General features: G+C 37.6%; 1 protein-coding gene across 1 annotated transcript in view; it reads right to left on the reverse strand.

Annotated features, from left to right (window-relative positions):
* Window positions 1-904: 904 nt before the first annotated feature.
* SCAMP1 (secretory carrier membrane protein 1) overlaps window positions 905-20,443 on the reverse strand; it is a 42,606-nt gene continuing 23,067 nt past the window's right edge. The window contains exons 5-9 of the mRNA XM_032096610.1: window positions 15,127-15,255; window positions 9,401-9,560; window positions 7,637-7,738; window positions 5,731-5,848; window positions 905-4,157 (exon numbers count right to left, since the gene is read on the reverse strand). Coding sequence (XP_031952501.1) covers window positions 3,993-4,157; window positions 5,731-5,848; window positions 7,637-7,738; window positions 9,401-9,560; window positions 15,127-15,255 — 674 coding nt within the window. The 3' untranslated portion in view covers window positions 905-3,992. The remainder of the gene's footprint in view (window positions 4,158-5,730; window positions 5,849-7,636; window positions 7,739-9,400; window positions 9,561-15,126; window positions 15,256-20,443) is intronic.

Genomic DNA, 20,443 nt, shown 5'->3' on the forward strand with positions numbered 1-20,443 from the left:
TTCACTGGCTTTTGCTGCTAAGTGATCTGCACTACTTCCTTTGTAAATCTTCCTGATTTTTCTAATTATGAAAATAAAAACTACTTGCAGACATAAAATTAATTTGTAGAAAAATGGACAAACTAATTCATACATGTTTTAATGTAACTGAGTCAAACCTAATTGTTTTAATTATCTGACCTACTGTGCCCTACTACGGATTCATAACCAGAATGCTCCAGGGTGTGTGCCTTTTCCTTGACAGAAATATCTTTCCAGAAGTATCACTGAGTATTTTTAATCACAGTTCTGTTAACCCATGCTTTTCTCTCAGTGTGTGCATGCTTTTCCAACTCCATGCTTACAACTTCTTGAGGAAAGTAACCTCAGCAAACCAGAGGAATTATCTCCCACAAAAGCACTAAAATTGTGTACTAATTCTAAACATAAAACACGAGTGGATCATATGGCACAACCGTGCTTACATTTACAAGAAAGTACAAAACCTCTTGCTTCAGTCTGCTGTCACCACCATCCTAGATCTGTAAATTACAAAGACAGATCAATTTGATGAAGAATTTCAATACTAATTCATGCATGCATGTAGAATTGTCTTCAAAAACATGTCTGCCATCTCCAAAAATAATCCTGACTGTACCTCAGAGCACTGTTCTCTGTATCATGCATTTACAAACTTATCTACATCACAGTGGTCTAGATGAAGTCATTCAGCCCTTCAAAGGACACCCAGTAGTGAGTAGTAGAGAGCAGGTGCTACAACTGACACTATATGAAAAAAAAAATCAAAAAATTGTGATAGTGCCTAAAAAAAAAAAACAAAAGGAAAAAGCAGGACACAGGAGTGACACAGAAATGTTGATTCACTGGCAGAAATGAGAAAAATAAACACTATCAAAGCAATTCTTTTTTCCGCAACTTCATTTTACTTTCAATAATGTTTTAAGATTCACTTAATACCTGTAGAATTCCATTCAGTCATGACAGAGCATGTTTAATTTTAACCCTTGTGAGTTTACAGCACAAGAAGGTAAGCTGCAAGTATTTTAAGAATTTTCTTCTTAACAGTTGAGCAGACTCATTCTCTTTAACCAGATTTATTGATAGTGGACATTTTGCTTCACCATTTCAGCAGAAATACAGCATCTATATACAGAATTATAAAAAGCAAGTCAGACTTTTATATAGATCATCCTCCCTGCATATCACCCTGACTGTTAGAAGAAAAATCCCCATTATTGGTCAAAACTATACAGAGCGAACACCTAGGAAAAAAGTCTTTTTTTATTCTATGACACTGTGTTAATACAATAAATATACAAAACTTCTGAACTACCGAGACATGCAACAGAGGGACAGAAGAAGTGCATTTGTACAGAACCATGACATTCACCAGGATGGCAGAACATTGTTAGTAATTTACAAAATATACAAACATCCTCAGATAAATAAAAACAACTCCTAAATTACAGATCAATGACTACTGACATTCCAGTGTTTAAACTTCATACCTTGTACTCAGTTTGTCACAATACTACAAAATGACAACTCAAGTGGGTGCCATACTCTGATTAATAAGAGACCATAAAATCCAATTTTTGTTAGGTACAAAATATTTTAACAAATCTCAGCCTTCTGTTGTCAAAAAACAAACTTTTCCCTCCCTTTTGGGCTGCAAAGTGTCAGAGATTTCTGGTTTAAAGAATTCACATGTGACACAACCCTGAATTTCACTCAGAAGGCTTAAATCTGTACATTCAAACCATGATATTAGAAATCAACAATTCTTATACACAGAACATTACGTATGTTTTCTCAAGGAACCGTCAAACATTTAAAAAAAAAATCTACCTGTCAAATTCAGATTTTATTCCTAATGTGTTTGGGTTTTTTTTCTGGTAATGTATATTATTATGCAATCTTCAACTTCAGTTAAACTGTAAGGATGATGTCCCTGGGATTCCTATCCAAGAGATACCAAAAGAATTGCCTAAATTTAGATTTAAAAGTAATCCATAGCAGAGTTCCTAGATACAACCCTCATGTTAAGTTTAAAATATGAAAAGAACAATCTTGATACACAGCTGCGAGAATGATGGTCCCCAATCTCGGCAGAGAACAGTGACTTTCATCTGCAAAGCTTTAAAAACATTCCACACAAATTTAAGGTCAATGTTGCATGTCCACTATTATGACATTTTAACAGCCTTGTTACATAGAATATTTAAGCAAGTATAGTCATTAATGTGAACTTCAGCATAGGTGAAACTATGACGTTTATTCAAATTCAAGTCAGATTTAAAGAAATTGGTAAAAGAAAGGAGACTAATAGGAGAATCATGCTAACAGTATATTACTGATTCAGGGATTAAGCTAGGGAAGTATTTTTTCAAATGAGTATTTTTTCTGTTATTATGAATGTAGTGTAGTGAAAAAGAATCTATGAAATTCAGTCCACATTCAGAATATGGAGAGGCCTCAGAATTTTGTGCTGTGTTATTAAAGATGATTCACCTCAAGAGCTGAATTAATTTCAGCCACAATGTGTACTTACACAGGTTGTGGGATGTCACCTTTCCAGTTTTTAGAAGAGTTTGAAAAACTGCTGAAGTATTGTATGTAAGTCTCATGAGGCAATCCAAGAATATAAAGTCTTCGAAGGAGAGAAACTGACACTATACTAAGACCTGATTATATTATATTCTAGAATATTGTGATGGTATGTACCATTATGTTAGTTTCACAGCACCAATCTAACTTCTTAGGCCTCCATTTCAATGAGTTAAAATTTGACTTTATTAAAGATAAACATCTCTCCCTTTACCAAATCAAAATAGCTTAGAAGCTTTTTTTCTATAGCTTAAAGCACATCACAGAGATGGCTGAGTTAACATTAAAATTCTTTCAAGTATCTGTTAAATGCCATTGCTTAAAGAGCCTGGTTTGAGACAATATTCCTGTTAGAAAATTAAATACTGTATATATAGTGTTTTGGACAAGCAGTAAACAGAATGACTGTCCAGCCTAGAGATTTAGTACCACTGTTAAACATAAATCTATTCTTGAAAAGAAACCCAAACAAAAAACTAACCAAAAAAATCCCAAATGAAACAAAAATACCACTGCACATAGAAGATGGACAGGGGATATGTGAATACTGAAGTTAAAAATAGCAAATATATAATCATTTAGCTCTGTGATTGAAATCACCAGTTAACTTCCTTAAATTGTTCTATTCTATTACAGAGAACATTTATTCCCCATAGTAATTTCTCACAGGTAGAGAATACTCCATGGAAATAGATACAAACAAATGCTATAAGGTAGCGCAGGTAAATTCTGGACCAAAACACTACTTAAACAAGATCAGGTAACTCAACAGTATTCATGCAAACTTACAGGTTTATATCAAAAGACTTAATCCTAAAAAAAAAAGAAAAAAACCCAACAAAAAAAACCAAACAAGAAAAGAATTTATACTCTCTGCCTTACTTGTATTTGACCCCCAGCAGCTGCTGAAACTGCAAAAGCAGTAGTGAAACCTAACTTTCAGTATCTCTCAGTCTACCCCACTTCTTACGGTAGAAATAGAGAAATCAGTTGTTGCAAAGGAAAATAATTGCTCAGAAGTGCTTTCCTGAAGTTAAAAAAAACATACTGGAGTGAACTGCTAAAAAACCTTCCATATTCTTAATACATTTATTTGATCATTATATACCACAGTTCATTCTCAGGCCAATTGTTTAAATTATTTATCCTCCAAAAAATATGGAAAGCTTTACATTGCAGAATTCAACATGTTAAAGAAGGGAAAAGAATGGTTTTCTTCTTAGATAAATTTATAATAAAATAAACCAAACATTTCCCATTTAACCCATGCACAGCTGCAGAAGATAAAAATGTGCTGTGTGAATTTTCATCTAGGCGTTTAGGGAATACAGCAAGCGACTGCAAAATAAAGAACAGTTGAAGAGAACCACGGTGACTTTGTTTCCCTACATTCGGTTACCCTTGAAGGCATTCTGAGCTGCACTGGTGGCTGCTGTCGAGGCGGCGTTGGCTGCAGCAGTTTGTACAGTCTTGTTGGACATCACTCCCGTGGCAAACTCCTGCTGCGCTTTCTCAAAGCTTGCACCAGTCGTGCGGTAGAGCCCGTGCACCTACGGAGGGAAAAGCAGTGAGAAAATGGTGCCACACTTCCCATTTCTTAGTACACCAATAGCAAAGTCTCAAACACAAAGTGGAGCCGTGAGGAGAGGAAATGTGATTTATTCATGTGTTTGAGAGAATGCATAGATGAGAACATGGAATTTTTTCCCACAAACATTTGAATTTTTCACTGTCCAGTTGCACATGCAATTTGACTGCAGGGAATACCTGTAATTGTTTGCAAGTTCAGAGGGGTCTCATCGTGTTTACTAAAATGTGTGATGTATATTACATGAACTTTTTGCTACAACAATATTTAGGAACATTTTAATTACTCTGACTGGTTACAAGAGTAAGCTACACTCTGACTGAACATTAAAAATTTCAAAATATCCTAATTATACAAGTACACATTTGCTAAATTAGTGTGATGGCCAACAGCTCTGTATAATAACCAGATGAACAAACAATATGACTTACACTCTTAACAATATGGCATATAACAAAATAAAAACCAACAAAAACAGACAAGCAAAAAATCCTGAGTAACTTCAATTACCTGAGTATTAAAATTCAAATGCTATTTGTGACTCAGTTAAGTCACAAAAAGGTTGTAAAATAATCTTGCAAAGACATTTTCATTCCAGTGTAGCAGGAAAAATTAATGTAACTTTTTTCTCTCTTATAAATGTGACTAGTTCTCATCCATAAAGATACACCAAGTCATATAAGAATATGCAGATTTTTGAAAAGAATCCAGATGCATACAGTAAGGAAAGTGTAAAAATGTATTCCACCATACATTTTTCTTGCTTGTTTCTCTCCTATATAGAGTATTTCTACAGAAAACAAAAAAGGACATCACCAGGCACACACTTAAAATTTCTAGTTTACTGTAAACAGGTCAGAAGAATTTGTGTATGTGTAAAATCTTTAAACCTAACTGTATCTGAGGTTGAATTATTAGAATTCAGCCAGCACATCATCATCAGAATTCTCAGTCACATTTACCTCAATGACTTACTACCACATCAGTATCTATAATACTTGGATCTTCTGGGTGGAAATTTACCAAAAGTAACCATAGAGAAAGAATATATTTCTTTGAGTTTTCATGCTCCTGCATCCTTAGCTGGCAATAAAATATTTAAGCAATGGAGATAGAGAAATAAAAATCCTTTTCTGAGGTGCTGAGCATCTCTATTGATTTTAGTGGGAATGACTTTGGTAAGAGCTGAAACTTAGCAATCACTTGAGTCAAACTTCCCTGTGCCTGATGAACAATCTGGCATCTACAGCTACAACTGTAACGTCCAGTGCATTCACCTACTCCTTCATGGTGGGGTTACCTCCCAGGTTCTCTTTATTCAGAACTATCCTTCCCCATTTGCTGAAAATACCTACATTGTACAAACAGCATTTTGTAACTCCACAAGAGTATAAGCAAAACTGTACAGTTGTTAACAGGTAAGGCTCACCTTGATTATAATTTAATCCCCACTACTTTGTGAAAGAGTACCTCTCTCAAGACAGAAAGCAAAATCAAACACAGGAAACAAAAGAGGGGAATAATATGTAACTTACCTTTTTAAACATAACTAGTGAGATAACAGCAGATGCTGTGAAAAGTGCAGCTATGATTATCATCATAATGCCAACAGGAATACTCTTATTAAGTCCAGTAAGAGATGAAATCCACCCACTGAAGGAAAGAGAAAGAACAAATGTTACTAGTACAACACATGAACCATTTAACCGAACATACCCTCACCAAAGAAAACTTTATAACCTCCTGGCTCTCAACCATTTTGAATATTTTAGAAGAAAAATAATGGGAATTTTACAAAAGCATATTTTGGTTCTATGGTATGCTTTTAAAGCTTAGTTTCCATTTATTCCACAAAAAATGCAAAAACACTGTAAACATGGTAAATATTATCCTTGAGCAAAATTGTGGAGAAATTAGAGAGTTGCTGATCAACTTCTTGAGGTTATTTTGTTACACTGTCATTTCAGATTGATTCAAGACTACATGAATTTGTAGAAGAGAAAATATCCCTAAAAATAGAGTTTCTAACTTCTATAAATACAGAACAGAAACATACCACACATACACAGCTTCTGTGTGGGAAGACTCCTTTAATTGTATCCACATAGTGATACTTTCTCAACTGAGGTTAATAAAGTTTCTTAAGTAGAGAGCATCAGGTGAACTAACAGAAAAAACTGTTCTATCAGTATCTACTTCAAGCGTTTCCCCACTCTTCAAAACTGAAACACCAATAGACACCAACAGTTTCAGACTTGAAAACTAAAAAAGCAGGTTGCCTTAAGAACAAAACCCCATGCATTAAGATGAAAAAGATTTTTCCATATTAGGAAAAAAAAAGCAAAAATTTATGTAAATCCAAACCTTAAAACTTTCCCCTACCTGTTTCGAACTGCTTTGATATCTGCTATGTCCTACTGTAATCTACCACAAAACCCCAAAATCCAAACTGTAATTAGGATTTTCCGATGATCTGGCTACTTTCCATACTCCTTCCCCAAGTACACTTAAAAGCACACTTCACAGGCTTGGATGAATACGCAAAACAGAGGATTCCAGAGCAAAAAAAATAAAGCAGGATCTTTCCTTACATAACTGTTCTAAAGCAATACTGTTTTGTCTGCCTTGCATATATTTGGAGGTTTGCAGCAAAAAGCACTGATACAGGGAAGTGTCATTACCCAACTACAGCACTGCCACTCATTACCAGCTGGCTACTGCAACCCTGCTTTTAGTTAATTCCTTTATTCCAAGGACAGTGACTGGTTCTCCACAGCTTCTCCTTGTAAAATCTAAGTATTAGACCTCAAAGACTCAAATAAAAGATAATGTATATACAAGATTCACGTAAAAGCTTACATATTTCCAAACCTTTAAAAGAAAAATCAACTTATTACAGATCATAGAGAGAGGTGAATCAGACAAATGAACTCTTCAAATAATATCAAAGATACACCACTATATTCACCCAGATGCCTTAACTCATTCTGCAAATTTTAGGCATAAATTTCAATAAGGAGCAAGTACATTAATATCATTAGAAATAACTAACAATACAAAAAGATATCCAAACAGTGTACTATGGATGTCTAAATTTTTATTTGTTTACCCGAAATATAGAATGAGTAATAACTCCTACTAGAGTTAACTCCTACTAATAGAGGAGGTAGTGTATAAAAGAGTAGTTCAAAGTGGTTTAAATTGAAGGATAAAATTTTGACCAACATAGTAACAGAAGTACCTCACATTCTTTGGATATATTTCACCCACTTCTCCTAGTTAAGAGCACTCAAAAATGCTTTCTTTTGAGAGTTAAATGTAACATTCCAGTGAACACAAGATTATTCCTTTGAAAACACAAAGACTGTATTGCGGTTGTTACTTCAAATATGAGTGTTTGTCTTACAGGCAGTACAATGCTACAGCAAACAGAATACTCACCAGTTTCCCCATCTTTGAAATCCTGCAGCTTGAAGTACATGTACAGCAAACTGACAGATATATACAAAGAAGAACACAAAGAACCTGAATGAACTGTCACTCCTGAAAGAGGTGGGGGGGAAAAGATTAAAGCAGCCAGAAAATTCATGATTTTTATTCAAATTCTGTAGTACTAATCTAACTTATTTCTGCATTAACTAGAGGAAAAGTACTTTCATTCATCAACAATGATCTGAAGTATCAGCAATTCTGTGGTTTTTCAGAGCATTTATTTACAAGAGCTGCTCTTTCTTCTTTAATATAGTGTTTTTGCCACATGCACCTCTAAGAAAGATGAGAAGAGTTCTGTTCAGCCCACAGCAAGGGCTCTTCAACTAACCATTTAAGTTTGTACAAAGAATTCTGCTCCACTTTCAGAGTGAAATTCACAGTGCTGCAAGATGGGAAGTAAACATTTAACTTGTGAAAGGAAATAAAAGCTCCTATCACATTACTGACACATAGGGCACACCAGAATACTGAAGCAGCTCTTATTTTAAAGTGAAATGTACAAAATACATTCGCTGTTTAAATTACTAAAATGCCAGCCTTAAAAAGACTGAAAATCAAAAAAACTCCCAGCCAAATACAAATGTCGCGGCAAAATTTTAATGAAGACTCAACTTACTACTATCAAAACTAATGATCATATGATATGCTTGCTATTAGAGTTCTTAAGAAAGTAGAAATCATTTAGTTAAGTTACAGAAACAGATTTTGCCCTTGACAGCTCTTCCTGCAGAAGGGAGTTTGTAATTTCCATACAACCAGTTCAGTTCAATAACCATTTTCAGCTGAGCAACTAACTGGAAGTTCAATATGCAAGTAGTAGGTTTCCTTTCTGAACCAGCAATTTTCATTAAGAAAAGCTATGGATTTAGTTACTAGACAGGAAATGCAAGTTAAACTATATGATTCTTCAAAGATTTGTGGGTACAGCAATACCTCCTCGGTCAGCAAAAAGAAACACTTCCTGTAGTCTAAGTGTTACACTTAATTGCAACTTCTAGCCATCAATCTTTTTATGCAAGAATAAGAGTATTTTAACTGAGAACATCCTGAATCACTTCAATGTAAAAAAAAAAAAACCTTTAGGAGTACAGGATTTGAAATCTCTACATGCTGATCTTCACCAAAAAAAAGTTTAATTTTGCACGCAAACACATCATTCTACTCTTAATCACACACCTCATGCTTCTGAAGTTTGCAAAGATTACTAAGACTAGGAAAAATACTAGTTTGTTTACTATATACCTGTTCTACTAATTTTTAAGAATCTCAGGCTATTTCAAGTACTGTAGGTGTCTATGACTTAAAAATGCAAAATTTTAAGAGTAGCTATTTATGAAGTTCATTCAAGAAGCAAAAAATTTAAGACACTCTTGACTACTAACCTACTCGAATTCTTGGTGTGAAGAGGCAGAGATTTAATGAGAATTTTCTTTTCAACTGTTACCAGCCCTTATTAACTTTAACAAAGTTAAGTATTTCCTACAAATATTTTGTCTGTGGTAAAAACTATAAATATCTTAAAGGATATTCCACAATATTACTAACTATTGGCATCTATATTTCAAATTCAACAACTGCATTAATGGCAAACATACTATTTGTTTCTAATGAAAGCACTTTAAAGGATTATCATCATGATAATCAAGCAAATTCTGGAATGTTAATGCATTTTGACAAGTTTTTAAATATCCTAAGTCAAGCTGAAGTTGTTACCTGAAAGCTCCATAAAGTGGTCTGTACCAGCAGACAAAGGAACAAGGGGTAAAAAGCAAGAACCAGAGAATACTTAATCCAAAATCAACCCCTCGTGTAGCATCAACGTAAAACCAGGCCAAACATCCAAAGATATTAAGAAACAGTGTCACTGTATCGACTGTAGAAGCAAAAGCAAAATAATTATGTTATGTTCAAACAATAAATTATTACAACTGCTGAAGTTACACCCAAACTGAGCATTTTAAACAAAACATCAGCATGCTGACAACATTAATACCTGCTCAACGCCTTCTGTAATAAATTGATTTTTACAGTTTTCTAAATTTCAGGTAAACCCTGTATTCACAAGTGAAAGAACTCAATATGAAAATTCAAGTACCACCAGCTACCTGGCAATGGAAAATATCCTGTCATAACAATAAAACACTTTCAAACATTAAATTAAGAAAAAAGAGGTTTCCACAGCTGCAATAATTGACATTTTTTTCTACAGTAATAACTGAATATAAATATTTATGAGACTACTGAATATTTTTTGAGAGAAAGCTCATAAAAGACATAAAGTGCATCACAAAATATAAGCACTGTGCTCATTCAAATTTGTAAACAAAAATTTCCCAAATAATCTTTCAACGTGAAGCTTTTTGTCTTTCATATAATAAAACAAAAAACCCCACTAAGAATGTTCCCCAGTAAAACCCAATCTGCAAGAAGCTGTTCTAGATGCTTTAATATATTTTGTATATTCAAATATTTCTTAGAACACTGGTCTTTCTTAGAACATCTGCCTTTTTGGTGGTCTGTGGTTAGCTCAATACTATAATGTTCTCATTGGAATACCTTATTACACGTTAACTATTCAATTTCTACTAAGAAAATGCATTTGAATTATGACTTCACATTTTATTTCAATTAAGTTTACTTCTTAGAACAGAGTAAGGCAATATTAAGAAACATTACAACTACTACCTTCATGCTATCTGGCACAGAACTAAGTTCTGCTAGACTTCAAGGATGAACATGAATTTCTCTCTTTGTTCAGCAATAACCAGTGATTCAGGAGGGATTTTGCTGCCTCAGAGGACAAATCCTTTCCTTATGGATCAGGATAAAGTAGGATATTTATAACTGCATAAACTGCTCCTGACAGCAATGATTTTTTTTTTATTTAAGTTCAGAGAAACATTTTAGTCATTCTACTGGATGGTAGGGTTAACAGAATAAAGATTCTGAAAAAGAGAATCCTCAAGCTCTTTTGTTGCTGTTTCAACTACGACTTAAGCCCTAAATTGACACAGTGGGAAAAAACTCTTAAAAGCAAGATGCACAGATCATTGCATGAAAGACTGATGAAACTGAAAACATGTCCTCAGAAAAATCATATCTTCCTGTAAGAGTCACCAGAATCAAAGCACTTTGTTCTTTAAAGTAACAGGGAATTATTCCACCTACATGTCTTAGCACTGCCCCAACAGGTCAGCAAAGCAACTCATTTCAGAATTTGGGTATTTATGCCTCATGAAGCAAAAGAAACAATACAAATCCCGGTTCCTTCCTTCCTTTGGTAAGTACAAGAAACTAAGAGAGGTATTCTCTCTTTTTCTACTCAATACTGGAAAACACAGAGACCCCCTGTGTTTACTAGAAACATTCAAATTCTGGTGGAGCTTGAAATTTCCAAAACAACTTTTTTTTTAAAACTTCAATTATGGTAATAGGACAAATTTTAAAAGAATACCATTGGTGCAAAAGAGGGTGAAGCATCACACCCAACTACTGATACTAAAACCAGCAACACAGGGGTCTGCTTCACTACTGTCAGAGTCTCAGCTTTACAAAACAAGTATTAGCAAGCTATAGAGGAAGACAGCAGTCTGTCTTGACTGACAATTCTCATTTCACTGCACTTGCCCTTCACTCTGCCTGCTTGATGCAAGGTACAGGGACTCATTTATCCTTTGAGCCAACACCTTCACTACAGGATCTAGGCAGGATGTGTTCTTGTATGAACAGACAGGTGTTTGTAGGTTCAGGGTAAGTGTTAAGTACCTTCCACCTACTTGCCTCAGCAAATTCAACCATAATACAAACTATTAAAAAATAATGACCACTTGGAGGCTGAAATCACCTAAGTCTTTGGCAGAAGTCTGTAACATGCAATTTCTGTATGACAACTTCACAGCTATAACAATAGAGTACTCTGTGTGATTCAAGAAAACCTTCTCCTAGTTTGTGTGTGGAAGCAACTGAGGTTTAAAAAAAGGCGTCCATGCCAGAACAAGAGGCAACAATGGGAAATTACAATAGTTTAACAAGTATTCTTTTTTTGGTATAAACTTCTCTGAACAGAAGAATTCTCCTTAGATATATTCCTTGTCTTAATTAACTACACTTTATCATCCATAAATGTCAGAAAGTGAACTGTAGATAAAGACCACAAGTAGTACTGAAGCTATTTGGCATGTACATTGTTGAGATGATTTTGTCATTCCACTTAAGACTGTATGAAAATACATTTTTGTACTAAGCTTAATTTCTGTAATGTTTCATTTGATTGTATTCTCAGGAAACCTAAGTCCACGTTAGGACACACGACTGTCACTCTGGATGGGATACCTACAGAATGGAGAGTTTTGAAGCCAGAAGGCAACTCACAGAAGGCAAGTGCGGACTGGACTAGTGAAGTTTGATCACACATAACCTTGAAGCACCAAGTAGCTTCAGATGTTGTTTAGGCTTTTGCTCCTAGTCTGTTCTGCTCACTTGGGAGAGACATGCTAACATGCCTTACAGAAAAGAGAAATACGTTCCATAGGGAAAAAGTAGATTCTAAAACAGACTTAGATCAGCATATAACACAAGCATTAAACAGTCTTGGATCAGCACATAAACATGTGCTATCTAAAATGTCAAGGTACTTTAAAAAAATTTCCTATGCTACACACTAAAAAACCACATAATAATATGGAGTGGACCAACAGTGAATCTGTATGATAGCAACCAGTCAAACCTCTAGAAAACATCACTCACAAAGAAAGGCTGAGTGAACTATGCTAATTAAGGCAAAAGGAGATGACTAATGGGGATAAATGTGTTTTCCATAACAACAGTGGACAGAGCAGGAGGGGAGAATTAAATTATACACCAAGAAACATCTTTTAACTCTAAAAGACAGCAACCCATTAGAACAGGCTTGGAACAAACATCTACACAGATGGATATACATACATATATATATATATATATATACATATATACACACACACCATCTATCATTTCCTCAGACAGAGGATGAGATGAAACTCTCCTAAACAGAAAAAGAAAAAATGTTGGAACTTCAGGGTATTATTTTTCTACCAGAATCTCTTCAGTTTGTAACTTCAAATAAGAAATAATCTTTGAAAATCAGTAGTGTTTATTTAGCGCATGCTATCAGCCTGTGGGGAAAGTAGCTGGAAAACACATGCTTTTTGAGCCTGTTTTTGACTGTTAGCACAAGTCAAGAGACATTGTACTTGACACTGGACATAATAATAGCATGAAAAGATCTAAAAAGCTGTGCTCAGTGTTAATGCACTAGGAAAACTATCATTTTCATGTGCAAGCCCTTAAAGCAGCAATGGCCACAAAGCCAAGATAGAATAGAAAAGCTCCAACGACAACTATGAAAAGCCATTGCTAATTGATTGTTGTAGTTCCCAAAAACATGTGAGCACTCAGTCTATTTAAAAAAAAAAAAGTCTCTCCCCTTGGGAAAAAATGTGCAAAGATAAAACCGCATCAAAGTATCAGAAAAATCTGACTTCTGATACAAAAGGAGAAAAGAGGGATGAATTAATGAAATAGGGATACAAACAGACTTGTTTTCTCAAGCATGAAAGAGCATATGGATCTTAAAACAGGTGAAGAAGTTTCCTTGGAGATATAAAAACCAAGAATGATGATATAAAATTAATACTAACTGTGGAAACACAGAAAACTAAACCAGAAAGTTTGTTGCCAAGGCTGCTGAAATGGAAAAGGACCTACTGTATGAAGGGCTGAGAATGCAGTACTAGATTTATCCAAATGGGATTATGTTCACAGAATCCCTAGACCTTACAAGACATAGGAAGTTCTGAAAGAGAAAATAAAATGTAGAGTGGCAAGCAGAAGCAGATCTACTATGGGAGTAAGTACCTCCCCAGAGGAAAAATGGTCAATGAAAAATTAGCCAAACCACGTAGGCACAATCCTAGGAAAGAAAAGTCCTAAGGATGGATTCAACAGCCAACCCTAAGGCATGGGGTTCTATACCCCGTCGTGTTTATCTTTTTTTTAAACTGTGAAATAGATTTTGTCTTTCTTTTCCTTTACTATGCCCTTTCCCTGCCTTCCTGAGTAATATGTAAGTCAGAGAGTACTAGAGCTAAATAACAAAGAGTGCAAGAAGACTTGGCAGAAATCTCAGTCTACCTAGAAGATTAGCTGTCATGTCAGTATAAAAGCGTAGCTCATCTATATTTTGAAATAATGTAACTTCCTTTACTTGTTGCCGGAAGACAGAAAATGAAGAACAGTACTAATACTGCAATTCTAACTGCCCAACTTCACCTCATGCTTGAGACATACGCACTTTCAGAACTCAGTCCTGCAAATGACCAGAATTAGTAACCATCCTAAAATTCTGAGTATTTCACCTTAGATCTCATATAAATCTAAATTATCTGTCAACTTTATGAGAGTGACTAGTCATATGCTCTACAGCTGCTTATTTGAAGATTAACAATCTAGCAATGAATATAGAAAGCTGCAGATTATGATGAAGTGGAATTGATTTGATTCAATGCTGTCTGCTCATTTCATGTGTTTCAATTACATGGTTCAATCACAGCAACAAGATTACCAGAGTAACATGTAAAATAATGGAGATTTCCTAACTACATCTTAAACTATGAAAAATAGTACAGAAAACATCTGAAATCCACGTTTTCTCAGAAGGCTAAAAATATATTAAAGGCATCAAAGTACCTAAATCTCGCAATTTCATCAGAGTCAGAATATTTATTAGGCTTTTATCAATCACACTGGACAAGGCAGAAGAAACAAGTGTGACACCTGCACACTTGCTTAATCCACCATTTCTCCAGTCAAAACACAGCCCCCCAATGAGGGCAAAATCAATCCTAAAAAGATGGTGAAGAGCATTCTTTGCCTACAAAGAATAGTTTTAACATGGGCTGATTCTTCAGCTAATTGACACTCTTTCTCAAAATAGGGTAAAACGATATTAAGCCTCCGCTATAGATCAAAACCAGATTGAACTATAGAAAACTATGTATACTAGAGCAAATGGATATTATACATCTTGAACTCAAAAGTTTATTAACACTAATTTTGAGATTTATTTCTTAATATATAAGCTGATTTTAAAAACAGTAAAGTTATTTCTAAGTTAATAAATGGTCAAAGTTCATTTTACAACAGGAGAAACTTAAACCAGACAATTCCAATAAATTAGAACCGAATTGCCCTAGGATAATCCTCCTTTTTTTTTCCGTGGAAGCTTTTATGACGGAATTCAATCCTTTCAAAACTGAAGCTAACCATAAGATTTTGCTTCAACATTTGGCTTCTGGATTTAAAATACTTTTTCATTACAGATGTTCCAAAAGCCAAAGCAGCAGGTATGTATCACCAGGTTTGAATAGGCACTTTATTTTTCTTAAAAAGGAAATACTTACACATCCACAAATAGTACATAATCTTTACTGTCTTCTGGAATTCTACAGGAATGTCTACTGAAAAATCCTGGTAAAAACAAGGACCTACAGGAAAATTCTCAGGAAGAGGTGGCCAGTTATTTTTTCTACCTGCAAAACAGAAAATAAAGAAAAAAAAAGGCCTTTATAATGTCATTTCAGTCTCTGTATATTAGAAAGAGATATACATTTGAACTTGTTTGAACTGTTTAATGGATGAGTTTCTCAGGTGGATGGATAACTTGGGCTACCAAAACCCAAGAGTTTTAAGAGCAATCCTCAACATAAACTTCAGAAGTGAAATACAATTAAGTGTAGCCAGGTCAAGGAAAACACAATATTTTTTCTACATAAAAGACTGAGCAGGCACCTGACAGCTTCTACAAAGTAAAAATTTTTCCCAAAACAAACACATATGGACAGAAAGACAATTTCTGAGAATTCCTTGACTTTTAAATATTTCCCTAAAGCCCCACCATACTCACATAGTCTGTTGAATACAAAGATGGGGGACTGAAAACCATTCTTCATTTTCAGAATCCTGGTATTTTTAATGTCAGAGTAACACTAACAATTTGATCTAGTTTCCAATATGGTTTCCTGTCAAAACTTACCTAAAGGCAGTAAGTCTTAAGAAAGACAGTTACTGAAATGGTCTGTAACAACGTTTTTGTAACAAGAATATGCCCTACAGCATCACTATATCTTGATACAGTTGTGTGACAAAGTGAGGACACTGCTAAGGACACAGGATCAGACACTTGAGTTTCCTGTATGCTTATCTGATCAAAGATTAGAGTACACATTCTGCTGAACACAAGTCATACCAAGCGCAGACTCAGAGATTCAGCTGAGACAATCACTGCACCAAACCTTTGCCACAGCATTTCAAACTCTGGATATAAGAGCTACATTAATCACCATGTGATCAAATGGGCTAGTTGAAATAGGAAGCAGCACACTTTCATTAGCTCAAATGCAACGCTGCACAGAGCCTGAGCGGAAAAGGCCAAAGGCATTGAGTTGAGGTAATGCAACAGCTTGAAGATCTTTCACTGTAGTCAATTATGACAACATACGATAACAGTGTCCTAGACGCGCAGCCAGTATCTTAAGACAATTGAATGCAAATAGCCGGAAAATTGCAAAAGACCCTGTTCTCCAATAAAGACCACTCTGTGGTGTTTTCAGAGGAGTCCAAATGAGTGTGCAGGTCCCCGGGATCCAGTAATGCAATACATGGAATAGTTCAAAGCGGTGCCAAAGTAGGTTCATGACGGACATCAGGAAGCATTTCTTTACCAAGAATATCATCAAACACTGGAATGGGTTTCCTAGAGGAGTGGTCAATGTCCTCAGCCTGTCAGTGTTTCAGGGCACATGAACAACACCCTTAATAACATACTTTAACTTGTCGGTACTGATGTGGGCAGGCAATTGGACATATATATATAGTCACTGTGAGTCAAGAAGGTGGCAGCAGTGACCGAATTAAGTTTGGTGGTTGTGGTGGCCAGTGGGCCTGCGGTACAAGGGACAAAGAGAGTCCACTGGTGGGACAGTCCCTAGTACCAAAGCTCCTCCCCAGGTTAGGGTGAACAGAAAAGGGTTCCCCCAGAATGCTGTGCTTTGGTATGTAAATGTACCCCAGTTCTGCTTTCTCGGTTGGCCCGTTGGCCTCCCCGCCCAACCTTATACATCCATTACCTTATATGTCCCTGCCCTAGAAGCTTCTCCACTCCCTGTTCCCCCATGGCCCTTGCCCCATCGCCACTCCCTCAGAGTTTCCCTATTGGCTCCCTTACCCTAGCCCTGCCTGCGTACCGCCCCCGTGCCCTCAGATCATTGGTCCCTGATTCTCGATCAGCTCCTGTATATAAACCTGGACCCTCCATTGTTCTTTCTCTTCGTCCCTGGAACCCTTCACAAGCATGACTGCAATAAACCCCTCCCATGGAACTCTATACGAAGACCCTTCCTGCCTCTTTGCTGTCGACCCGTTCTCGGGAGCTATCTGTGTGTCTGCGTGTACACACGTGTGTGAGGGTGTGGTGGTCCTGCCGAGCAGCTTCACCTTGGAGACACTTTTAGGAAGGTCACAGCACCTCGCACTCCAGCACCGCCAAGCCACAGCAGAGATCGTGACAGGTGGTGAGCATTAGATCAAGCTGTCCAGAAATTTCTCGGGCTCAGGGACACCTGAGCAGCAGCCCAAAGCCCTGTCAGGACCCAGAAGCTCTCACTAACCAGTCAGGAGTGGAGTGAGCATTACCAGGAGCAGTGTGGGAGATTTAATTGGCTTTAGGGAGCATGAGTGACCAGGGCATGGTGCATCAAAAAGATGTGGCATAGCAGTTTGTGCAGCAGGGCAAGCAGGGAGGGTGCTGCAATCTGCAGGTAAGTCTGTGCCTCAAGTAAGTGCTAACTCCTCTATGTCTCTGCCATAGTGGTGGGCAGTTGTGTCAGAACCAAAACAAGTGTGTCTACTCAGAACAGCTCCTGAGAAGCCTGACTGACACATCCACCCAGAGGGAACTGGTAAGGAAAGAGACATGAGTACAGGTGGTGGCTTGCAATGGATGCACAGATACTTTTCCTGGAGAAAAGCCTTGTACGTGAACGAAATGTGCGTAGTTTGATGACCTGTTGCAGAAGGTGGACAGATTGCAACACGCTGTGCAGTTTAGAGGGACTGAAACAGAGACTGAGACACGGCTTCAGAACCATACACCTACAATGGGTATCACTGAGTGTGAGACACCTTGGATCCTGGTGACCCACAAAAAGAGAGCTCAAGTCCAACCTCTACCCTCCAACACCCACACCAAAACAGATATGATGCTTTAAAGGCTTCAGATGTCCATTAACAAGTCCAACAAGGAGAATCTGGGCCAGCAGCACATTGTCATTACTGTAAAGAGAAACACTGAGTAATTGTGGTGGGTGCCTCCCTTAGGGTCACTGAGACACCATCTACCAAACCAAACGAGAGTCACAAGAGGTATGCTGCTTACCAGGGACTAAGATCTATGATGCTGCCTAGAGGATACCCCAACTTGTCAAGAGCATGGACTACTACCCGCTATTACTTTCTCATGTGGGTACAAATGATGCCAAAAGCCAAAAAATAGTTAGGATGAAGGAAGACTATAAAGCCCTGGCAAGGCAAGTGACAAACACTGGTGCCCACACCATTTCTCATCTATCTTCCTGGTCAGAAGCAGCCACACTCTGGAGATCAACGTCTGGCTTCCTGGCTGCCATCAAGGTTTTTGGCTTATAATTTTAACAGTGGTTTGTGCTTAAATGATTGTAGCCTGTTAGGGAGGAATGGAATCCACCTGCTTTAAAAAGGGCAAGAGAACCTTTGGCAGCATGCTGGCCAATTTGGTGAGACGGACTTTAAACTACAGGACTCAGGGGTGGGGTCCAAAGTGGACATGATCATTCCATTGCTTCCTTCTAGGGAGTAGGTCATGTCAACCAGTGCAGCAAAAGATGTTCCTTGACTACTTCTCAAGATGAGGATCACAGGGCTAACCACAATAAGGGTGTTCATGGTTATGATGAATCCTCTTACACTCCATCTAGGGAACTTCTCTGAAGTGCCTGTACACAAACACACAGCAGCATGGCGAATAAACAAGAAGAACTGGAAATCTATGTGCAGTTGCAAGGCCATCATCTCATTGCAATTACAGAGATATGGTAGGATAGCTCACATGACTGGAATAATGTCATGCATGGCTATGAATTTTTTAGAAAGGACAGGTCAGAGAGGCAAGGTGGTGGAGTTACTCCTCATATGATAAAGCAACTAGAATATATCAAGCTCTAATCAGAAGCAGACAAATGAGTTGACAGTTTACAGGTGAGAATTAGGGGACAGGCTAATATGGGTAATACTGTTGTGGGTGCTTACTATAGGCCATCTGATGAGGAGGAGGAAGCTGATGAGGCTTTCTATGGAAAGCTGGGAATAGCCTTATGGTCACAGGCCCTGATTCTCCTGAGGACTTCAACAACCCTGGTATTTGTTGGCAGGACAACATGGCCCAGCACACATGGTCCAGGGAATTCCTGCAGATCACTGAAGATAATTTTTTGATGCATATGGCAGAAGAGCCAATGAAGACAGTTGTGCTGCTGGACGATCAAACCAGAAGGGACTGGTTGAAGATGTGAAGGCTGGGGCCAGCCTTGGCTATAGCAACCATGAGATGGTGGAACTCAAAATCCTGTGTAGAGGAAGTAAAGCAGCAAGCAGGACTAGAACCCTAAACTTCCAGAGTGCTAACTTCAGCCTCTTCAAAGACCTGCTTAGAGGAATCTCATGGGTTAGGGCTGTAGAGGAGAAGCGGGTCCAAGAAAGCTGGTCAGTATTCAAGCATCACTTCCTCAAGTCCAGTGTATTCCCATGAGCAAGAAATCAGGGAGAGGGGGAAGGAGACTTGCATGGATAAGCAGGGAGCTTCTGGTAAATTTCAAGCACAAGGAAGAAATTTATGGGACGTGGGAAAAGGAACAGGTCACATCAGAGGACTACAGCAACAGCATCAGGGTATGCAGGGATGCGACAAGAAAGGCCAAGGCCCACTTGGAATTAAGTCTGTCAAACGATATCAAGGACAACAAGTAGGGCTTCTACAACAACATTAGCAGCAAACGGAAAACTTGGGAAAATGTGGAGTCACTGCTGAATCAGATGGGTGTCCTGGTGAAGGAAGACACAGAAGGCAGAATTGCTGAATGCCTTCTTTCCTTCAGTGTTAACTGCTGTGGCCAGTCCTAAGGAATCCCAGACCTCGGGGCAAGGAGAGAAAGGCTGCAGAAAGGAAGACTCCCCCCGAGTCATAAAGGGTTTGGTTAGAGATCAACTAGGCAGACTTCTTAACACCCATAGATCCACAGGCCCTGATGAGTTGCACCCATGGGTGCTGAGGGAGCTGGCAGATGCTGTAGCTGAGCCACTGTCCATCAGCTTTGAAAAATCACAGAAAACAGGAACAGGGCCCAATGACCGAAGGAAAGCCAATGTTACTCCCATCTTCAAAATTGGCAAGAAGGAGGGGGATCCAGGGAACTACTGGCCAGTCAGCCTCACCTCCATCCCTGGAAAGGTGATGAAACAGAACGTTCTGGAAGTCATCACCAAGCATGTAGACAAAAAGAAGGTCATCAGGAGCAGTTAGCATTTTCCCAAGCAGAAATCATACTTGACCAATCTGACAGCCTTCTGTGATGGCAGGACAGGATGGGTCGATGAGGGGAGAACAGTGGATGTTGTCTGCCTCCACTT

Source organism: Corvus moneduloides, chromosome Z (assembly GCF_009650955.1).
Source record: "Corvus moneduloides isolate bCorMon1 chromosome Z, bCorMon1.pri, whole genome shotgun sequence".
In the NCBI taxonomy this organism is placed as follows: domain Eukaryota; kingdom Metazoa; phylum Chordata; class Aves; order Passeriformes; family Corvidae; genus Corvus; species Corvus moneduloides.